A 23220-nucleotide genomic window follows, 5' to 3' on the forward strand; every position below is an offset into this window, starting at 1 on the left:
GTCTTCCCAGAGGCACCTGAATGCTCATTCTCCTGAGTGGTGGATAGGTAGAGGTGGACCAATAGCTTGGCCACACCATTCACCTGACTTAAACCCCATGGGCTTTCATCTGTGGGTACACTTAAAGTCTCTCACGTATATTCGGCTGCTGTTGTGGATGAATCTACTCTCCATGCACACATTAAGCAGTCTTTCAGTCAGTTAGTACATCAGCCATTTTTGATTGTGTGTGGAATTCAATGAGGCAACAAATGGAGGAGGTCACATTTAATACTTCCTCTGATGTGTAACTGGAGTGAAACATCTGGCATTGCAGACATACAGTGGAGTTTGTAGGAACTGAAGATCGAATAAATCGGTAACAATGCATTTCCAGCCCATGTTGACATAGCCTTTTCCTCTTCTTGCTATTCTATCTTTCATAGTGGCTCTGTAAATTAAATTTCACTGGAAACAGATTTTTATGATTAGCAACAAGTACCATTAAGGTAAATTGTGGCAATATAAAGGCTGTTGAAGAGTCCTCTTTTAAATGTTCTACTTATATTTAATTATTACAAATCACTGTATTGTACCAGAAGATAGCAAAACAGGACATGTAGTAAATAGGTATGGAAGGTTGTGGTTTGGTGGAATGGGTGAGGAGGGAAAAAGAGACAGGGAGTGGGAGGGAAGTTTGGGGAAAGGTGGCTGGTGGTTATGCCCAGATAAAATGCTGTGCAGAAATTGCAGCAGAGTTGGTACATGACATGATTGTTTTCATATGTGGCCCTGCCTCTGATGCAATAGAAAAGCCAGTGATGGTACTGGACTATTATGTTTTGGGCAGGTGAATGAGGCATGTCTTGCACTGGGGTCTTCCACAGCAACATAAATATGAGCCATGTGACAAGGGTTTAGGAGTGGGAGTGGTATAGGGGTAATCCAGGATGTTAATTAGGTAGGGTAGGTGATGGAATACCACTTTATAACTGGTGGGAAGGATAGTGGGCAGGATGCTCCTCATTTGCAGGCACACTGATGAACTATAAAACCCAGTCAAAGTACATGGTCCAGTTACTCCAATCTGCAGTGATGATGGGTGATGAGGGGGTGCTCTTTTGCTACTGGTTTTTGGGGCTGAAAGAAGAATTAGAGATGTGTGAGTAAATGACATGGGAAATTTTGTTTGTGGACTAGATTTGGGCGATAGCGTCTCAGTTAAGATGCTTGTGAGATCTTCAGCATACTGGGCAAGGGAACTCTTGTCTTTGCAGATACACTATCCTCATGTGGTCGGACTATGTGAGTGGAATTTTTTGGCAGGTACTTTTGATGGTTGGTGGACTTGATATGGACAGAGATATGGATGGAGTCATCAAAGAGGTGGAGATCATCACCTGGGAAGGTGGCATGTTGGGCTGAGGAAGACCAGGTGAACTGAATGGGGGAGGAGGGGCTGAGGATGAGGATAGGATGTCTTAGCCTTGGGTCCAGTTTATGAAAATACCATCAATGAACCTGAAAGAGACAATGGGTTTGGAATTTTATAGGGCTGGGAAGGTTTCATATAGATGTCCCATACACAGACAGCCATGGAGGGTTCTATATGGGTGCCCATGTCATGTCACATATTTGTTTGTGCTTCTTTACCTCAAAGCAGATCTCAAGCTCACTAACCATCAAGAGCATTAGTCCACCCCTGGTAGCTGAGTGGTCAGCACGACAGAATATCATACCTAGTGCCCTGGGTTCCATTCCCGGCTGGGTCAGAGATTTTTGCCACTCAGGGACTGGGTGTTGTGTTGTCCTTATCATCATCATTTCATCCCCATCGACATGCAAGTCACTGAAGTGGTGTCAACTCGAAAGACTTGCACCAGGCGAATGGTCTACCCAATGGGAGGCCCTAGCCACACAGCATTTCCATTTTATCAAGAGCATTTTGACAGCTGTCACTTCCACATGAAAAAATCTCTGCCATGTAGCCTGGCCACCAACAGGTCATTTGGTTTATATATGTGGCAACACAATCAAAATTTTGTTAAACACCAGAGCTGTGGGTTTGAAATTTTGTCTGTACAACCACACCTCCACAGGAACCATTCAAATCTATACCATTGTAGGTATTTTGAAGAGTGAATTATTATGAACTGGACTTGCTGATTAGTGTGTTCATTATACAGTGTTTTCCAGGTGAATCTCAGGAAAGTTTCCACGTGGTGTTTTAGTTACAGATAAAAATTAATTTCTATTTTTGATACTGCAAGGTGTACAATTTTGCTTCCACCATTTGCCAATAGGTGGCGACAATGGTAAGTAGCGGTCGAAACAAACAGATTGCAGATGTCAGGCAGTTAGCTTGGACCTCAGTCAACATAACCTCATTGAAACATTAGTCAATTTGTGTCTGCATCATAAAGTTGTTCTTGATTGAAAATGTCAGTTAACGAGCCTAATTCTCATCATTTGCGGGAGGTGTTACTGTTTTGTTTCAGTATGAAGAAAACAGCAGCTGAGTCTCATCAAATGCTCTCAAGTACATATGGTAAGGACGCTATTAATGAAAGAATATGTCGTGAGTGGTTTCAACAATTCAAGAACGTTGATTTTAACGTTGTAGACTGGCATAGTGGTGGAAGAGAGAATGTTTTCGAAGATGCAGAATTGGAAACATTGCTGAGTGAAGGCTCACATCAAACTCAAGAAGAATTGGCACAATTAGTGAGAGTGACACAGAAAGCCATTTTAAAATGTCTCAAGGCTATGGGCATGATTCAGAAAGAAAGAACTTGAGTCCCATGTGAGTTGAAACCAAGAGACATTGAACAGCATTTGTGTGTTTGTGAACAGTTGCTTCAGAGGCAAAAATGGAAGGGATTTCTGCATCGCATTGTGACCAGGGACAAAAAATTGGTTCATTATGATAATCATGGGGATATCCCAGCCATGCTTCCACATCGATGGCCAAACTGAATATTCACATGGCTCCAAGATCATGCTCTGCATTTGGTGGGACCAGCTCAGCGTTATGTACTATGAGGTGTTAAAACCAAGTGAAACAATCACAGGTACTTGTTATCAAACACAATTAATGTGTTTGAGCAGAGCATTAGAAGACAAATGGCCACAGTACAGCGAGAGGCACAATAAAGTGATTTTGAAGCATGACAGTGCTTGACCCCACGTTGCAAAAGAGGTCAAAACATACTTGGAAACATTAAAATGGGAAGTCCTACCCCACCTGCTGTATTCTCCAGACATTGCTCCCTCTGACTATCACCTGTTTAGATCAATGTCGCATGGTCTGGCTGACCAACACTTCTGATATCATGAAGAAGTCACAAATTGGATTGATTCGTGGATCGCTTCAGAAGATGAACAATTTTTTCAATGCGGGATTCATACACTGCCTGAAAGATGGGAGAAAGTAGTGGCAAGCAGTGGAAAATACTTTGAATGATACATGTGTAACCAATTTGTTTCATCAAAGCCTCAAATGTGGGGGGAAAATGGCAGAAGCAAAGTCTTACACCTTGTAGTATTATTTATGTTTTTTTTTTTAATCTGCATAATATGAGTAAGATTAAAACTTAAACTGTATGCTGCAGATCAGCTTTATTCCTGATCAAATATTTTTGGTACACCTCATATGATTGAATTTGTGCCCTTGATTTTGTTACATAAAATCTAGAATAAAGTGTCACTTATAAGGGTAGGGTCATCAACGAGAACACTTCTGGCTAAAAACATATTTATTGAGTGCACAAAAAGTACACACAGAGCTGAAATGCCCGCCTTAGTACAAAGTTTCATAAATAGCCAATCCCAGACTCTTTCGGAAATTACATATCATAAACTATAAATAATTTCATGGTGCAGGAATCACATGGGTACCCACATCTCACAGCCAGGGACAATAACCACTACATCACGGTGAACATCATACAACATGTGGTGATATAGCACCTTGAATTGCCCTCCCCCCCCCTTTCCAAAACAGTGATCCACTGTTTTGGAATGGACTATACCTTCCTGCATCTGGATGTAGTAGGCAGCTCTTTATATGGTACCGATGGTGTGTCCTCATGTTCTGATAACATTATCTGTCACTGTGATGCTCAAATAGAGTTACTCCCATTGAGGCATCATGGTCATTGGGCAGATCTTCATGTTTCTTTTATCAGAAACACCTAATGTTGATCTGTGCCTCAAGATTATGACAGTGCTTGAAGTGATGCACATGATCAACTTCTCTGCAGTTTTGTGTCCCCAATATAAGATCATCATCCTCGACTTTGTAGGTAATGTCTGACAATCAAGGTAGGATTCAGTGTAAACTGAAGTAGTAGTTTAATGATTTTGATGACATCCTGACCTTCTGCACAGGTGTAGAAAACCATACTAAGGGGGTATTTGGCATTATAATGTTAATAACATCAACAGTCCTTAACCCGGGCATCGAATGTCTATATTTATGTCAGATGTCATGTTTCTTCAGTTCAGGTTATGCTTGGTGTAAGCATGCTCAGCATCATTAGGTTGAAAGTATTGATTGTTGTTTGAATGTGGGTTAATAGAAATGGTGTGAAACCTGCAATATCTTGCTTTGTTGTGTTATATGCATCTCTTACTATTTGCAGGACAATTCCCAGCCTCTCTGTTTAACATCAACATACAATGAGAGCATATCGACCAATTTCTTAATAAAATATTCCATGGGATAATTTGTCTGTGAGTGGGAGGGAGCTTTCATCCTGTGGACAATGTTACATCATGCAATTACTTCTGGCAGCAGCATCATGCAATTACTTCTGGCAGCAGTCCTGACTGACACACTTTTTCAGGATCAGAGATCATTACTATGAAACTGCATGCTTGAAAACTGTGTCTTCTGCAGGGAATATGGCTCAATGATCTCATCTCACAGCATCTTCTCCACTTCCTTCTGAATTACCCCACATTCACCCTTTTATGAGTGTTGTTGACTGATGAGGGGATCAACCTCAGTGTTGATATGGCGTTCCACATTCAGCCATCAAGTGCCTCATCGCCACGCAAGACTCAATATACCCAAAACCTAACACAGAATGGCCAGCACTTGCTGATGTTGTCCCTGTGTCAAGTTAGTTATTATCCTGTTTAGTTATCTGAATGTTCTGTGAATTGCAGTTGTGACCTATCACTGTAATACGGAACAAGTAAGCTTTACAATTATTGTGCATCTACTCTGCAGAAAATGAGACCTATGGCAGTTAGTGATCCAGAGCTGTCCTTGTTTGTTTGTGATTGGTGTGATTGACAGTTGTATATAGGCTTATTTGCGAGGCTGAGTAACCATTTGTACTCAGAGATTCACAGTTTAACTGAGTATCCAGATTATTGACAAGAACTCATCTCATTCATGATGGAAGGATAAGTGTGTGATCAGTGGCAGAAAATTGACCAGAGCAAACTTTGTTGTGTGAACTCATTGGAATGGCTTCTTCAACTGCAGCTTCAATATTTCACAGTTTATGACTGTTTGCGATGTCTGCAAGAAGTCGCACCCAAGGATAACATTATGCCCTTCTTTTAAATTGAGAGATTTGAGGAGGTGTGTTCTGTCATTGATAGTTATTCTCACAATACAGGTTCCTAACAGTAGGAGGTATTTTCCATTTGCAGTCTTCAGTGCAATGGCCTTTGAATCTTGGACTATTATTTTCTTTACCAGACAATGGAAAGCACTTGAAATTACAGAAAATGATGCCCCAGAATTGATTAATATCTGGACTTTTGTCAGTAATGATGTCAATGAGATTTTCTGACATCCTGATAACTGTAACAGCTACACTGCAGCAGATGATATGCAACAGACAATATGCAGCAGATGATATGCAGCATATGTCAATACATCATCTTGCACCGTTAGGAAACAGATTTTTTCCCCTGAAGTCACTGGAAGGTCATTTATACATATTATTAAAGATGCGGATTCAACCCTGAATATTATGTGACTCCACAATTTATTTATTTATTTATTTATTTATTCATACATCTAGTTTGGTAGGACCAAATTGAGGAGCAAATCTCCAAGGTTGTGGAACATGTCAGTACATGAAATTAAACCATAGAAGTAATAACAGATAAAATAAAACCCAAAAAAGTCTAGCCATAAGTTTTTGGAAATGCTATCAACAATATAACATAGGAATCCCTCAACAGAATAGAAGAAGTGACTCATGGGGAAACTCTTCTTCAGTTTCGATTTGAAAGCACGTGGATTACTGCCAAGATTTTTAAATTCTTGTGGTAGCTTATTGAAAACGGCTGCAGCAGTATAGAGCATACCTTTCTGCACTAGATGTAAGGAAGTGTGATCCAAATGCAGATTGGATTCCTGCCTAGTATTAACTGAGTGAAAGCTGCTAAGTCTTGGGAATAAACTGATATTGTTAACAAGAAGTGACAGTAAAGAACATATATAGTGAAAGACCAATGTCAGAACACCCAGACTAATGAACAGGAGTCCACAAGAGCTTCATGAACTTACACCACTTATTGTCCAAAGTGCCCATTTATGAACCAAAAATATTCTTTGAGAATGGGAAGAGTTACCCCAAAATATAATACCATATGACATAAGCGAATGAAAATAAGCAAAGTAGACTAATTTCCATTTCGAATGATCATTTTTTTCAGATACCATTCGAATAGCATTAAGTCTTTGAACAAGATCTTGAATGTGGGCTTTCCACAACAGTTTACTATCTATCTGAACATTTAGAAAGTCAAACTGTTCAGTTTCACTATTTATATCCCCATTCTGCAAAATTAAAATGTCAGGTCTTGTTGAATTGTGTTTTGGAACTGTAAAAACTGAATCTTACTGTGATTGAGTGCTAGTTTATTTTCTACAAGCCATGAACTTATGTCATGGACTGCACTATTTGAAACAGAGCTAGTGTTGCACAAAACTTCCTTTACTACCAAGCTAGTGTCATCAGCAAACAGAAATATTTTAGAATTACCTGTAACACTAAAGGGCATATCATTTATATAAATAAGGAACAGGAGTGGTCCCAACACTGATCCATGGGGCATCCCCCATTTGACCATCCTCCACTCAGACCCCACATTGCAGCCACTCTCAACACTGTGAATAATGACCTTTTGCTGTCTGTTGTTAAAGTAAAAGGTGAACCGATTGTGAGCTACTTCCCATATTCCGTAATGGTCCAACTTATGGAGCAATATTTTGTGATCAACACAATCAAACACTTTAGTTAAATCAAAAAAATATGCCTAGCATTCAAAACCTTTTGTTCAATCTGTCCAGTACTTCACAGAGAAAAGAGAATATAGCATTTTCAGTTGTTAAATGACTTCTAAAGCTGAACTGTACATTTGATGGCAATTTATGTGATATAAAATGATCAATTATCCTTACATACACAGCCTTTTCTATAACTTTAGCACCGAGCGAGGTGGCGCAGTGGTTAGCACACTGGACTCGCATTCGAGAGGACGACGGTTCAATCCTGTGTCCGGCCATCCTGATTTAGGTTTTCCGTGATTTCCCTAAATTGCTCCAGGCAAATGCTGGGATGGTTCCTCTGAAAGGGCACGGCCGACTTCCTTCCCTGTCCTTCCCTAATCCGATGAGACCGATGACCTCGCTGTTTGGTCTCTTCCCCCAAAAAACCAACCAACCTATAACTTTAGCAAATACTGATAGCATAGAAATAAGTCTAAAATTGTCTTCATTATCCCTTTCTCCCTTTTTATAAAGTGTCTTTATTACAGAGTACTTTAATTGTTTTGGAAACTGACCATTCTTAACGGAAAAATAACAATTTGGATAAGTATAGGGTTAACATGTGCAGTATAATACTTTAATGTCCTGCTAGGCACTCCATCATATCCATGAGATATGATTTAATTATTGATTCAATCGCCCCCTTGTCAGTATCACAGAGGAATGTTTCAAACATCAATTTGGAAGGGCATTTTCCAAGAAAGTTGTATAATTTGCTGTAGAAACTAAGTTTTTATTTAATTCACCAGCATTGCTCAGAAAAATTTTCTGATTTATCATTTAATGATTGTTAAATATGTACATATATCTGACTTATGAGTAACAGAAATATTTTCACTATGAACTGACTTTATTTCGTCATTATTGTGCTGCTGACCAGACATATCCTTTACAACTGACCATATGGTTTTAATTTTATTCTGTGAATTAGCTATTCTATGTGCATACCACAAACTCTTTGCCATCCTAATAACATTTTTAAGCACCTCCAATACTGTTTGTAATGGGTTACTGTAGCTTGATTGTGACTACTTCCAACATTTTTGTATCATTCCTGCTTTTTTCTTCATGATATCCTTATCCCACTAGTCAGCCATCCAGGCTGCCTTTTACTGCTAGTACCCCACTTAGAACGTTCTAGTGGAAAGCAATTCTCAAAGATTGTGAGAAATGTGTTAATGAAAGCATTATATTTGTCATCTACATTATCGACACTATAAACATTGTGCCACACTTGTTCATTAACAAGGTTTAAAAAACTCTCTATTGCCATTGGATTAGCTTTTCTACATCGTTTGTAATTATATGTATTTATGTTCCCCCATTTTGAGTTTCATTCTCGTAGTACAATTTGTCAGTGTGACTCTCTGCCCTCTGTTACGAAGATGTAACTCTATCTATTCAATAAATAGGCTTGCCATTAATAGCAAAGCAATGTAGTTTCATAATCACAGTTTAATGGTCCACAGAAGGTCATAGAATGTCCCAAAAGAAAAATTTTTATTGTTTAGCTAAGCAGGCAACAGTTATGAGATCATAAATGGGTTTCCCTGTAGAGAATCCTGCAGGAAGGCAAAAATGTGTCGTAGTTATCAAGTTACACTATGGAAAATGAATGTTTATTGTATGTTAGGTAACTATATTAAATTTTCTTGTAAGTCAAGCAGGACTGAATATGTGATTGTCACTACAATGTATTTAAATGTAACGTTTGGAATTCACAGTTCCACAGTCCTCCTGGCCTCAATTTCTGCAAGCCCCTGTTCCACACCCTTCACCACCATGCCACATTGTCTCCCACTTCACCCTATTAATCTAGACACACACTAGCCTTTTCACAGTCTTGGTGTGACTTTCTTTTATCTCTCCTCTCAATCCAGACTTCCATCTCAGTAACATCTATCTGCCCTGTTGCCTTTCTTCAGTAAGCCACCTTTCTCCATCACTGGCCCCTTCCCTTTTCTGCTTCCTTTCTTCTCTTACCCATCCCACCTGACACAGCCCCTTACCATTGTCAAGCTGCAGCTCTAAGACAGTTTAGTTAGCAAGGAAAATATAGCCATTTGTGTATTAATTATCTTCAGGGAAGGACATTGTGCAAAATTTCAGATATATTTTCAATTTCATTTATGTGGCTGTCAGCCATGTAGCACCTGAACTATATGGTGGGTGGTTATCTTTAATTCTGACATTATCTGCATACTAAAATAATATCTATTTATAATACTTATCCTGTCAAACCTGCATTCTGTGTATCTTACTTGTGTTTGTAATTTGCCATCACCTTCATTTTTCAGAAGCTCTTATCCTGAAAAAAGGCTAATCAACAGAATGGAAAATCCTGGAATTGAACAGATGGTTCTCTGGCTGTATGCTAATTGCCAATGTTTATACCACTTTGAAATCTTGAAATGTTTTTCAGATGATACTTCATTATAGATAACCGCATCATATGCAAAATGTCGGAGGTTACTATTAATATTGTCTGCAGTGCCGTTTACACATAGATACATGAACAACCAATGGCCCCATCATGCTTCCCTGGGGCACACTTAAATTTACTTCTACATCTGTCAATGATCTCTGTACAAGGTAACATGTTTTGTCCTCCCTAACTAGAAATCGAACCATACACATATTTCACTTGATATCCTGTATGATCACACATTTGTTAATAAGCATAGATATAGTATTGAGTAAATCCTTCTGGAGATCAAGAAATACTAGATATAACTGATTGCCTTGATCCATGGCTTTCAGAATGTCAAGAGAGAAAAGCAAAAGTTGGGATCTGCATGAGCAATGTTTTTGGAATCCATGCTGTTTGGCATTGAGGGTGTCATTCTGTTTGAGATATCTCAGTATGTTTGAGCTCACCCATGGATGTCAAGGATAGTGGATGGTAGTTTTGTGAATCATTTCTGCCACTCTTGTTGTAGACAGGTGTGACATGTGCTTTCTTCTCACTACTGGACACCATTTTTTGTTAGAAGGATTTCTGGTTCTTCAAAATTTATTTGCTGACTGCAAATTTCTTGACATCAGCTGTCTTAGATCTACAACCCAGCCGGCCGCAGTGGTCTAGCGGCTCTAGGCGCTCAGTCCGGAACCGCGCAACTGCTACGGTTGCAGGTTCGAATCCTGCCTCGGGCATGGATGTGAGTGATGTCCTTAGGTTAGTTAGGTTTAAGTAGTTCTAAGTTCTAGGGGACTGATGACCACAGATGTTAAGTCCCATAGTGCTCAGAGCCATGTGAACCATCTACAACCCAATAGTGACAAATGAAAATTTGTGCCAGACTGGAACTTCAACCTGGATTTCCCAATTATCGCAAACGGTTGCCTTAAGCACTTCAGCTATCCATGCACACTCCCCGAACTGACCCAAACTTCATCTACATCCTCGTATAATCAGCCTCTAAATTCATCACCTAATGCTCACAACACTACTTGGATTTATGCAGCAGAGAGAGTGAGACAATAAGGAACTGAAACAAATGCTGTTCTCATCATGTGCCTGCCTAGGCTTGTAATGCTTACATGCTTGTCTGATAGAACAGACTCTCTGGATCATCAACAGTATCTGTTCTTTAAGACATGCAGAGGGGCTAACTCAGCTGCAAACTCTGTATGGAATCTGGTATGGACTCCATTGGGCACTAGACCTTTGTTCAATTTTAGCTATTTCACCTTTTTGTCAATGCCAAGAACACTAATATTTACATCACTCCATCTTTGTAATGGTGTGAAAATTAATTGTGACAATACTCCATGGTTTTTCGTGTAAAGAAATATTTTAAAATGGATTTCATCACTTCTGCTTTTACTTTTTTATGCTCAGTTTCAACTTTTGCTGCCTCTAATAGCCTTCACATACGACAAGAATTTCTTTGAGTTTTGTGAGAGATCTTCCAATAATACACTACTGTGTTAGTTGTTGAAGGATTCATGCATTGCCCTCTTGACAGCCATACAATTTTCATTTAGGAACTCTGGATCTACAGTCATATGCTTCATTTTACACCTATCGTGCATTAGTGTGTGTTGGCTTATATTGATTGTGTAAATAAATGTAGCTGACAATATGAATGGGAGAGTTCATAAATTTTAATCCAGAATGAATATTTATTATAAGTGCTATCCACTTTGTCAAAACATTACAAAATTTTGATATTTTTATGAAAATAACTGGATGTGGTGATTTACATGGGTAAATAACCAAGACACATTATCACCTGCCTGTGATGAATTGGTTATTACCACATAAATGATAAAAACTTTTACATTCACAATTTATATTTGCCTTTGGTGTAGTATTAACAGGACCCAGGTCCTTATTTCATGACAACTCAACACCCTTTGCTTTCAACTTCTATTTTATTTTCTTCAAGACAAAATTACAGGCTTCGTCACAGACATAGTTACAGTACCAAGTAGTAAATAGACTCCCTCAGTTAGTGACAATGACAACAACTACCCTACAGCAGTACTATTCCATAACTCTTCCTATTTTGTAAACCTAGCAAGTGCTTTTCCTTCATCTTTCTTCCTTCCCTTCGGTGCTTCTGTCAGAAGAAAGAGCCATTGGCTCCAAAAGCTTTTGCATTTCCATATCTTTTGTATGTGTTCCCCCCCACCCCCACCACCACCACCACTTGGTAAGTAAATTTTTTATCCATCAAATTATATCTTCAAACACTGATTATTTTTGTTGATATATTGTATAGTCATTTAGATTAAATAAATTCCTTTGCTGTTTTACAGCAATTTTACATTATTTATTATTCATATATTGCAGGACATGATACTTGTCTTTTCTTTACAATTGATGTTTTTTGTGGTGAAACAGTATTACAATACTACTTTACATTTGCAGCTCCATTACAAGAGCCCATGAGATTAACAGCTGTATTACACATTTTAGGTGTCCCTGTGCCCTGCTTAACTGATTTGTAAATTACATTAGCATGCAAATAAACCATATTCTATCTGTTTCTTAAAGTACTTGTCTTTTGTGATAAATGTGTACTTGTGTATGCTGTCATTAGGCAAACAGAATATTTTATATGAGTACATGATTAAAGTTTCATGTTTTCTCTATTGGTAAATATCTATGATTTTTTGATTAAAAAAAGTTGAAGTTTGTCATATTTTGGATAGTTAACATAAAGTAATTATATACTGGATTTTAAACCAATGTCACTGTTTTAATTCATTTTGAGTAGAACTTATGCAGTTTCAGTTTAATGAAATGCTATGTCTCAGTAACTGCATTCCAATTGTAATATCTTCACACACTGCTGATTTTTTTTTCAGTGTTATGTCTGATAACATTATTCTCTTGGTTCCTGCCTTCTGATTGTGGTCAGCGACTTACAGTCTGTGTGGTGTCATTGTTTTTGCACATGTTCTGCCTGTTACATGTGGCTTTTGAAATATACTTCTATGGAAAATCCGTTCCTCATTTGGGTGAGTAACAGTATCAAGTTTATAAAACAATGTACTTCCTTCCAGAATGTACTTCCTTTGCACTTAACACATGAGGAATTTTGTGCATTGCCATACTGTTCATAATGAGAAATTAAATAATACACAGATTGTATGAGCAACATTTACTAGTTACAGCTATAGTCATAAATGGAACTTAGCAAGAATAACAGTTTACATACCCTTGTGTAAGGTATTCCTTGTGTTCTCAGTCATTATATGACTGATATTAAACATCTTCAAGTAGATATTACTACATTCATGCTGCCACTTCACCACAATTATTGTAAGGCTTATCCATGATTTTTCCATTCATCATTGAACTACTATTGCCATATGCCTATACATTCTTCTGGTCCATTTTATTCTTTTTGCTGAAATTCATTGAGTATGTTTGTTCATCTACATACAGAATCCACAAGTCACTGTAGGGTGTGCAGTCGAGGTATCATGTGCCACTATCAGTCATGTCCTTTCTTAGTCCACTTGCAGATGGAATAGGGGAAAAATGACCATCTGTATGCCACAGTATTGGCCCTAATATCTCTTATCTTGTTTTGAAGACCTTATGCAAAATGTATTTTGGCAATAGTAGAATCATTCTGCAGTCAGCTGCAAATGACTGTTCTCTCAGTAGTGTTTCACAAAAAGAAAATTATCTTCCTTCCATGGACTTCCATTGGGGTTCATGAAGCATCTTCCTAACATTTGCTTCTTGATCATACCTACTGATAACAAATCTAGCAACACGCCATCAATTGCTTCAATTTCTTTCTTTAATCTGACCTGCTGGGGATCCAAAACACTCAAGCAGTACTCAAGGATGGGTTAAAGAAGTGTTCTATATGCTGTCTCTTTAGTAGATGAGCTAAAAAAATCAAGGTCAACCATTTGCCTTCCCCACTACCACCCTTTTATGCTCATTCGATTTCACATTGCTTTGCAACATTAAGCCCAGATATTACTGCTCGCCCTCTGTAATAAAAAAAAACTAAACCCTATCTGTGCCAAGCAGTACACTACTGATATTGTGTTCCAACATTAACAAGCTGTTTTCCTACTCATCTGCATTTACTTACATTTTGAGCAAGCTACCATTCGTCACACCAACTAGAAATTCTGTCTGAGTCATCCTTCATCTTCTACATTCACTCAGTGATGATACTTTGCCATGTACTACAGTGTCATCAGTAGATAGTTGCAGATTCATGATCACCCCATCCATCAGATCATTTATGTATGTAGAGAATGAGAACTGTCCTATCCCACTTTCCTAAAGAACTCCTGGCAATGCCCTAGGCTCTGATGAACACTTGCTGTCAAGGACAACATACTGCATTCCAATACTTACAATGTTTTTGAGCCATATCTGGGAACTTTTTCCATATGTTCGGATCTTTGTAACAGTCTGTCAAATGCTTTCCTCTGTAACTTACAGATATATTTCTCAAAAATTTGAAGTTCCAATTCCAGATTTACAGGAAAGTACCAAAGGACAGTCCAAGAGAAAAGAAATTCATCACAAGTAACCAGTAACCAATATTACATGAAGGAACAGTCATCATTCGTGGTAAACACAGCACTCACTGACTGTATGCTGCAGTGCCAACCACTTTGCACACAGACCTCCATGAGATGTGATGAGAGTGGCAAGTGTGATTGTGGCTGGAGAGTCACACAATTAGTGTCCTCATTGGAGTATGAGTAGTTGTGAAAATACATATCACTGTCTGGAAAGGATACCAAACCAGACACATGTACTGAAAATAGATGTATCACAGCATGAAGAAGCCTGACAAACTGCATCACCGTAAAAGTTATTTGCTGAGTTTTCTTCCAAGCCTTATGAGGTGCTGAACTTTGCCACATGTACACCAGATAGTATTCAGCAGCTGTCAGTGGCCAGAATGTTATTTTTATCCCAAGTTTACTGTTTGCTCTACACACCAAGTGTCTAAGGAAGAGATTATTTGTTAGTAATGTTAGGGAGCAAATAGGCTCATATGAGATGATGCTGTTAGCCCAGCATGTAGTCCACAATTTTTGAAAAACTTTAAAAGAAAATTTCCGAAATTACACTTGGACTAGTTTAGTGGCATTTACAGGTCTATCATGAAAGTCATAAAACAATTGATTATATCAGTAAGAGGCACTTTAATCAATAGCAACATGGATTACAGCCTTAACAAGATTGGGGGCCAGCAGTTGGGTTAATTAAAAATGACATAGAGTTTCTCTGCAACAGCAGTAAACTGACATCTGATAGAAGCAGCATATCAACAGGTATGTTGTGCATTAGCCACACCCCGGGTCCAACTTCACATGCGACAGCGACAAGAGCAGACCACTGGATGAAGACGGGAGGGTGAAGTGGTGGAGGAGGAGGAGGGAGGGAGTTGCATTCAGATATAAGCCCTGTGGTTGTCTCTTAACAGTCAGTTAATCAATGTGCCTGTTGATGGCAATATGGTCATGCACGCAAATATTGTGATAAAGAGGCACATAAGCCCAATATTTATTTCCTTATGTTTACATATTGTGTTTACTAGATTCCCACATAGATTGTCATATATGAAACACGTGTGTCATTTATTACTGAAATTAATCAGCTTAAAACACTTAAACTGATCATATGATTAAATCTATATCCACCTGTTGGTTGTTTATCTTTCATACCTTAGTAATTATTCTTTATTTACAGTTTATTCAATGTACATTTTAACATCTATAGAGTAATAACTCTCTTTAAGATTGCCTTTCACTAGTTGACTATGGTAAATGTGCTACCCTCTCAAAAATCAGTTAAATTTATTATTTCCACTTATTTGTTTTTATTTTCTAGATTTCTGATTTTACTAATACATGTGACATTTCCATATTTATTGGACTGGAATTCAATGTGTGCTATGATACTTTACTTATTATAAAAATAAAGCAATAGGAAAATCTGATTCAGTAACAATATAAATGTAACACAGTATGTGTTGTAAATTCTATGCAGTCTTGTGATTTGATGATATCACTTCAGCAGACATCATTATAATTTCAGTTTACGTTATTGAATATTACTGTCCAAAATAATCAGATGCACAGAAGAAAGAAAAGTGTAGGCTGAAGAAATATACAATTCTGTGCTAGCAAAATAATGAGTAACATGAAAATTAATCATATTATGATATGTGTCTGGTAGTTTGTAAGTGTCCAATGGCTAACTGATAATAAAAATCATCACTATACACTGAGCTAAATTATTGTGTTTGTCTATTGAAAGATGTCTTAAACCCTCAAAATAATATTGCAAAATAATATGATTATTCAAATACCCTTGCCCAGACACATACTGCCTTATTTCAGTGCTCCTTCTGCGTGACTCCCTTATAATAACATGCATATCACTGGTGGGAGCAGTGCTGTCACAAGGTTTGTTCTATGCATCAAGACCTGTGCCAAAATGGCTTAATGAGCTGATAACATCACCAGCAAGCCGTTTATTAATGTATCCAACCAGTTTACCCACACAACAGGTATTTATATCATTATTATTATTCTTTCCTTTCTCAGACCTTATGTCTGGTTAAAATTGGAAAGTGATGTATACCTCGATCAAGCGTGACTTCCTTTTAACAGTACGGTATATGTTACGTTGCATTTAGGAACTTTAGGGTAATTGAACATGTATCAATACTTACAGATTTCTGTAGTTGTATATATAAGTTTGGATGTAGCTGTATTGCGTTGATGTACTGGTGGATATTGTGTGGTATGACCCCTGTAGTTGACAGTATAATTGGTATAATGTCAATTTTATCCTGATGCCACATGTCCTTGACTTCCTACCGAGCGGGGTGGCGCAGTGGTTAGACACTGGACTCGCATTCGGGAGGACGACGGTTCAATCCCGCGTCCGGCCATCCTGATTTAGGTTTTCCGTGATTTCCCTAAATCACTCCAGGCAAATGCCGGGATGGTTCCTCTGAAAGGGCACGGCCGACTTCCTTCCCAATCCTTCCCTAATCCGATGAGACCGATGACCACGCTGTCTGGTCTCCTTCCCCAAACCAACCAACCAATCCTTGACTTCCTCAGCCAGTTGGATGTATTTTTCAATTTTTTCTCCTGTTTTCTTCTTTATATTTGTCGTATTGGGTATGGATATTTTGATTAGTTGTGTTGATTTCTTCTTTTTATTGGTGAGTATGATGTCAGGTTTGTTATGTGATGTTGTTTTATCTGTTATAATGGTTCTGTTCCAGTATAATTTGTATTCATCATTCTCCAGTACATTTTGTGGTGCATACTTGTATGTGGGAATGTGTTGTTTTATTAGTTTATGTTGTATGGCAAGTTGTTGATGTATTATTTTTGCTACATTGTCATGTCTTCTGGGGTATTCTGTATTTGCTAGTATTTTACATCCCGCTTGTTATGTGATCTACTGTTTCTATTTGTTGTTTGCAAAGTCTGCATTTATCTGTTGTGGTATTGGGATCTTTAATAATATGCTTGCTGTAATATCTGGTGTTTATTGTTTGATCCTGTAGTTCAATCATGAATCCTTCCATCTCACTGTATATATTGCCTTTTCTTAGCCATGTGTTGGATGCGTCCTGATCAATGTGTGGCTGTGTTAGATGATACGGGTGCTTACCATGTAGTGTTTTCTTTTTCCAATTTACTTTCTTCGTATCTGTTGATGTTATGTGATCTAAAGAGTTGTAGAAGTGGTTATGAAATTGCAATGGTGTAGCCAATGTATTTATATGAGTGATTGCTTTGTGTATTTTGCTAGTTTCTGCTCGTTCTAGAAAGAATTTTCTTAAATTGTCTACCTGTCCGTAATGTAGGTTTTTTATGTCGATAAATCCCCTTCCTCCTTCCTTTCTGCTTAATGTGAATCTTTCTGTTACTGAATGTATGTGATGTATTCTATATTTGTGGCATTGTGATCATGTATTATTATTATTATTATTATATTTACTATTACTGTCAATAATGCTGTGGTTTTTATTTATTAAATTTAGTATTTGCAAATAGTCACAACAAGCTTATATGGATCTTTTCTGTTGTTTGTTTTACCCAGTCTGTTGCACCAACTGAATTTCCATACTTTTAAAACCTGTGTCATTTCCTTTCCTTCCACTTAAACTGAAAACCTGATACTGTTCATTCACCATTAAAATTGATCTTTTTTATGTCACTTGCATCAATTTGTGCCTTTCATGATCTTATTGTGTATATTTTATATATAATAACAATACAATAGGATATATTGCTGCTCACAACATAGAGGAGGCACCAAGTGGGAAACAGGCTTGTTGTTTTATTTATTTATTTTTTTATTTTATTTATCCATCCGTTGACAATAAATATTGTATGGATGTTGTCAAGGGTACATGTAAGGCATTTCAAAGAAATGGGACACAAACAATATATACGTAAAAAAGTACAAAACAAAATAATACAATGAAGTTAATAACAATACAAAGAAATTAATATAGCCTATATACATCCCTGCTTGTTATTTTAAATGCATAGTCTGTTTTTCATAAGGCTTTAGTTTTGTCCTCCCTAAATGGCAAGTCCTTATATACACAACACTGCTGAAGTATATATTTACATCACACAACAGCTGTCCTGTAAGTATGTAAATGTAATGAATGATTAGGTACAGATAGAGTATTTTCCATTTGCCTTTATAAATATCATCAGAAAAAATTTATTGACCTACATAGTCATTTACAGAATAAAAACATTGTTCTACTAGAAATTTTTTAAATTCTGTTTTAAATTTGTAATCATCTTCTAACTGCCTGATGTTGACTGGCAGTGCATTGTACAGTTTTGCACCGATATGGCTCACATGCCTTTGTGTATTCATTCTTTTTGTATGCTGAGTATGGAGTGCTGCTCTATTACAGGTATTGTAGTTATGAAAGTCGGCATTTGTCTGAAAATCTGCAATGTGGGTCCTGACATACAATACACATTTGTATATGTATAATGATGGTATAGCGAGTATTCTAAGCTTTTTGAATATGAGTTTGCAGTGTGTCTGTGGATGACTGTGAGTTATTATTCGGATGGCCCTCTTCTACAACAAAAAAATTTGTTTTAGGCGCCCCGTTGTGGAACCCCAAAATATTATTCCGTATGTGGCAAGAGATTGAAAATAGCCAAAAAATGCCATTCTGGCACCCTCTGAGGTACAACCATTTGCAATAATTCTGAGGGCAAAACAGGCTGAATTAAGTTTCTGTGCAAGTTTTATTACATGGTCATTAAAATTTAAGTTTTCATCCACATGAATCCCCAGCAATTTTGTGGATGTCACTCTGTCTAAGGCTTTGTCACCCCACACCAGATCAAGATTTACATTTTGACATCTTTTCCCAAACTGCATATAATTTGTTTTATTTACATTCAATGTCAACCTGTTTGTATTGAACCAAGAGTGGATGTAATTTAGTACTTAATCAGCAGTTGTTGATAGCAATTGCTTTGGTGCCCTTATTATCACACTAGTATCATCTGCAAATATTATTGCTTTGGCTGCATCATCTGAGGTGTGAAAATCATTTATATAGACAAGAAACAATCTGGCCCCTAGGGTACTACTTGTGGTACTCCTATTTCTACATTTTTTGCCTCTGATACTGAATTTATTTGTTGATGTCAGTCCTACAACCTGTGTTCTGTTTTTTAGGTATGATTCAAACCATTTTTTCCTATCCCATGTTACCCAACACTTCTTTAAAAAAGACTGCTGGATGTTGTTTAACTGCCACCGGCTAAGTCCTTCAATCAGAGGTAGACAAAACACACACACACACACACACACACACACACACAAATGGACACTTTTATCTCCATGTGGTAACAGCCTGCTGTGACTGCATCCGAGGTCAGCAATGATCTTCGCTGGAATGGGTAGTGGAGGTAAAATGAGTCATGTACTAGGGAAGGGAATGGGTAGCAGTGTAAGGGTGGGGGAAGATGCCAGCACTGCTTATGGGAGTGTGCAGGAATGTGATGGGGACAGGATAGTGGGCTACTAGGTGAAGCATAAGGAGGTGTCTGAGATAAGCAATGGTCTTTGTTGGGGTGAGTATTTGCGTAGAGAAGAGGTGTGGAGTGGAGAGTGGGAGAGATAGCAGGGAAGGAGTGGGGAAAGATGTTAACAATGCCTGCAGGAGTGTGCAGGGACATAGTAGTGGGCTGCTAGAGGTGCAGCATCAGGAGGCTGTGCTTGAGGAGGGGAGAGGGGCGGGGGGGGGGGGGGGTAAAGGGTTGAGAAGAGAAGTAGAAATGGAAAAAATATTATACAGGTGGGCTGGTGGGATAGAAGATGTGTGTAGGGTGGGAGCAGGGAAGAGGATAGGTGGATGGAGGACAGGTGCTAGTGAAGATTATTCAGACAAACGATGTGTTACAGTGAGAGTTGCCACCTGCACAGTTCGGAAAACCTGGTGTTATTCGAGAGAAGCCATATGGCACAGGCTATGAAGCAGTCTTTGTAGTTGAGCATATTGTGTTGGGTGACATGCTCAGCAACTGTGTGGTCCAGCTGTTTCTTGGCCAAAGTTTGGCAGTGGCCATTCATGCAGATATAGAGCTTGTTGGTGGCAATGCCCACATAGAATCCATCACGGTGATTGCAGATATGTTCATAGATCACATGGCTACTTTCACAGGTGTCCCTGCCTTTGATAGGATAGAAGATGCCTGTGACAGGACTGTAGTTGGTGGTAGTGGGAGGATTTATTGGACAAGTCATGCATCTAACTCTATTGCAGGGATGTAACAATATTATTGGTGTGACTCGCCAATCTTTCAAAGTACCATCACACATTTACGCGCGTCCTCTACATGTGGTGCTGTCTGCCAGCCATGCAGCAGCAGCGCCAACTAAGCGGCCAGCCAGCCAGCGGCCGCTAGACTCAGACTCATTTATGATTTGACTGTTAAAGTGTACACACGTCTTACTTTGTTTACTCGATCTGTGACTTTCATGTATTGTGTCGTCCTTGAAATATATTTGTTCAACTTGAAGTTATAACAATTATAAGAAGGAAAGTTGCTACTCACCATGTAGTGGAGATACTGAGTCGCAGACAGGCACAACAAAAAGATTTTCACACTTAAAGCTTTCGGCCATTGGCCTTTGTCAATAATATACACACATATGCACACACAAACTCACGCAAACGCAACTCTCACACACAACTGCAATCTCAGGCAACTGAAACCACACCTGAGACTGCAGTTGTGTGTGTGAGCTGTGTTTGCATGAATGTGTGTGTACATATGTGTTTCTATTGTTGACAAAGGCCATTGGCTGAAAGATTTAAGTGTGAAAATCTTTTTTTTTTTTTTTTTTTTGTGCCTATCTGCGACTCAGCATCTCCACTGTATGGTGAGTAGCAACTTTCCATCTCACAATATTATTACATCCCATCCTGGATTTTCTATTGCAGGGATATGACTTGTAGGGCCAGTGGTTGGGAGCAGGTGTGAATTATGATCAGACAAGGATATTGCACAGGTTGTGGTGGCATACCACTGTGGCAGAGGTGGGGAGGGTATTTCACATTTCAGAACACAACAACTGGTAGTCGAAACCCTGGTGAAGAACGTGATTCAGTTGCTCCAATCCTGGATGGCACTGAGTCACAAGCAGTATGTGCCACTGTGGCCAGACAGTGGATATGTGGGCAATGGTAGATGAATGGGAGGACAAGACATGTTAGATCTGTCTCTGGACAAGGCTGGGAGGGTAATTTCAGTCTGTAAAGATCTCAGTGAGAACTGTGGCATATTAGGGGTGGGACTTCTTGTCAGTACAGATATGGTGGCCAAGGGTGGATAGGCTGTGTGGAAGGTATTTTTGGTATGGAATTGGTTGAAGCTGTCACATTAATGGTACTGCTTGTGGTTGGTAGGGGTGAGGTGGGTGGAAGTACTAGTGTAGCCACCTTTGGGGTGGATCTCGACAGTGAGGAAGGCAATTTCTTGGACTGAGGAGGGCCAAGTTAAGCAGATGGGGGAGGAGGTGTTGAGGTTCTGGGGGCATGTGGATTAAGTGTATCACACACTTAGTCCATATCATGAAGATTTCAGCAACGAATCTGAAACAGGTGAGCCGTTTGGGATTCTGAGTCATTAGGAAGGGTTCCTCTAGATGGTCCATGGAAAGGTTGGTATATGGTGGTGCCTTGTGGCTGCCCATTGCTGTACCACAGATCTGTTTTAGTGATGACTTCAAAGGAGATGCAATTCATATATAATAAGTTTATGTCTCCTCTACCACACTTTGTTTTCTTCGGCAGTCATATTGTTTCCTTCAGTAAGTATATTTGTTTGATTACACATTCATTTTAAGGCTCAGTGCATGTTTCAGATGTAATTTCTGGTCACAAGTTTATTTATTTATGTTTGTGATAATTTCCTACAAAAATATGCAACATGTCACATTCCAAAAGATTACACAATCTACAAAACAGTATAGAAATAATGACAAATAAAAATAAATTTGTGAATCTTAAATGCTATAAGGGAATGATACCCTAATTATATTACATACAGAATTACATCAAAATATTACACTAAATGAAATTTTATAATGACAGCCAACTAGCTGTGACTAACACATAGCTTGCCTACATGTTTGTTGATTATGGTTATGTCACAGTGCTAAGGACTTCAATAGAAAGTAACACAGAAGACCACATGCATGGCATCACACGTAAGAATGACACTGACAATGAATTTTAAAAATTGTCATTCGTACAAAAAGGAATCGAGTATGGCAAAGTCAAAATTAGTACACCTCTCAGAGCTTAATAGGGACAGGCAGCCATTTTAGTCATCAGCTCACACAGGGTGTTGCACATCTGTTACAGTGAGTTCAGAAATGATCCTGTTCAAGATATGACAGGAAAAATCTGTGACATAACTGCAATGCAAAGTGGTGGGAGACTGTATTGGGACAGATCAAGCAACTGGATCATCCACAAGGGAATGACCTATGCAGTATAAGTTTGAGTGCAGAAGTGTCTTAATTATGGACTAGGATGTTTTGTAGGTCAAGTGGATGATAGTACACCACTTCCCTTAGTCTTGGGGCATAACAAAAAGTAGACAAAGTCCTGGCAAAATATGATGTTCAGTTTTACATGTTCTGATGATACCTCATGATAGGGGAAGTACTGGCTAGTGGTCAATTCATAGTTGCAGTGGGTTTGTTGATGTAATTGGAACAAATAATGAATGCAATCTGTTTATGAGTCGACTGGATAGAATGTTGTCCATGAATGGAGACTCTGGCAAGGTTGTCAGTATTTTCAGTTAACACCTTATAATGTTGTGATGCTTCTGGGAATAGTCTTGAACACTTAACTTTCATATTTACTTTTCATCAAATCGACAGTCCTTTTAAAAAAAAAATAAATAAATAA

At 38.4% G+C, this 23220-nt stretch overlaps 1 protein-coding gene across 2 annotated transcripts in view; it reads left to right on the forward strand.

The window, feature by feature from the left end:
- The window catches only part of LOC124799324 (neuronal acetylcholine receptor subunit beta-3-like), a 255312-nt gene that overhangs the window by 215819 nt on the left and 16273 nt on the right, over positions 1-23220 (forward strand). For both annotated transcript variants that reach the window (XM_047262912.1, XM_047262913.1), the window contains exons 7-8: positions 12596-12748; positions 16121-16290. In XM_047262912.1, the coding sequence (XP_047118868.1) occupies positions 12596-12748; positions 16121-16290 (323 nt within the window). The remainder of the gene's footprint in view (positions 1-12595; positions 12749-16120; positions 16291-23220) is intronic.

This window comes from Schistocerca piceifrons, chromosome 5 (assembly GCF_021461385.2).
Source record: "Schistocerca piceifrons isolate TAMUIC-IGC-003096 chromosome 5, iqSchPice1.1, whole genome shotgun sequence".
Lineage (NCBI taxonomy): Eukaryota > Metazoa > Arthropoda > Insecta > Orthoptera > Acrididae > Schistocerca > Schistocerca piceifrons.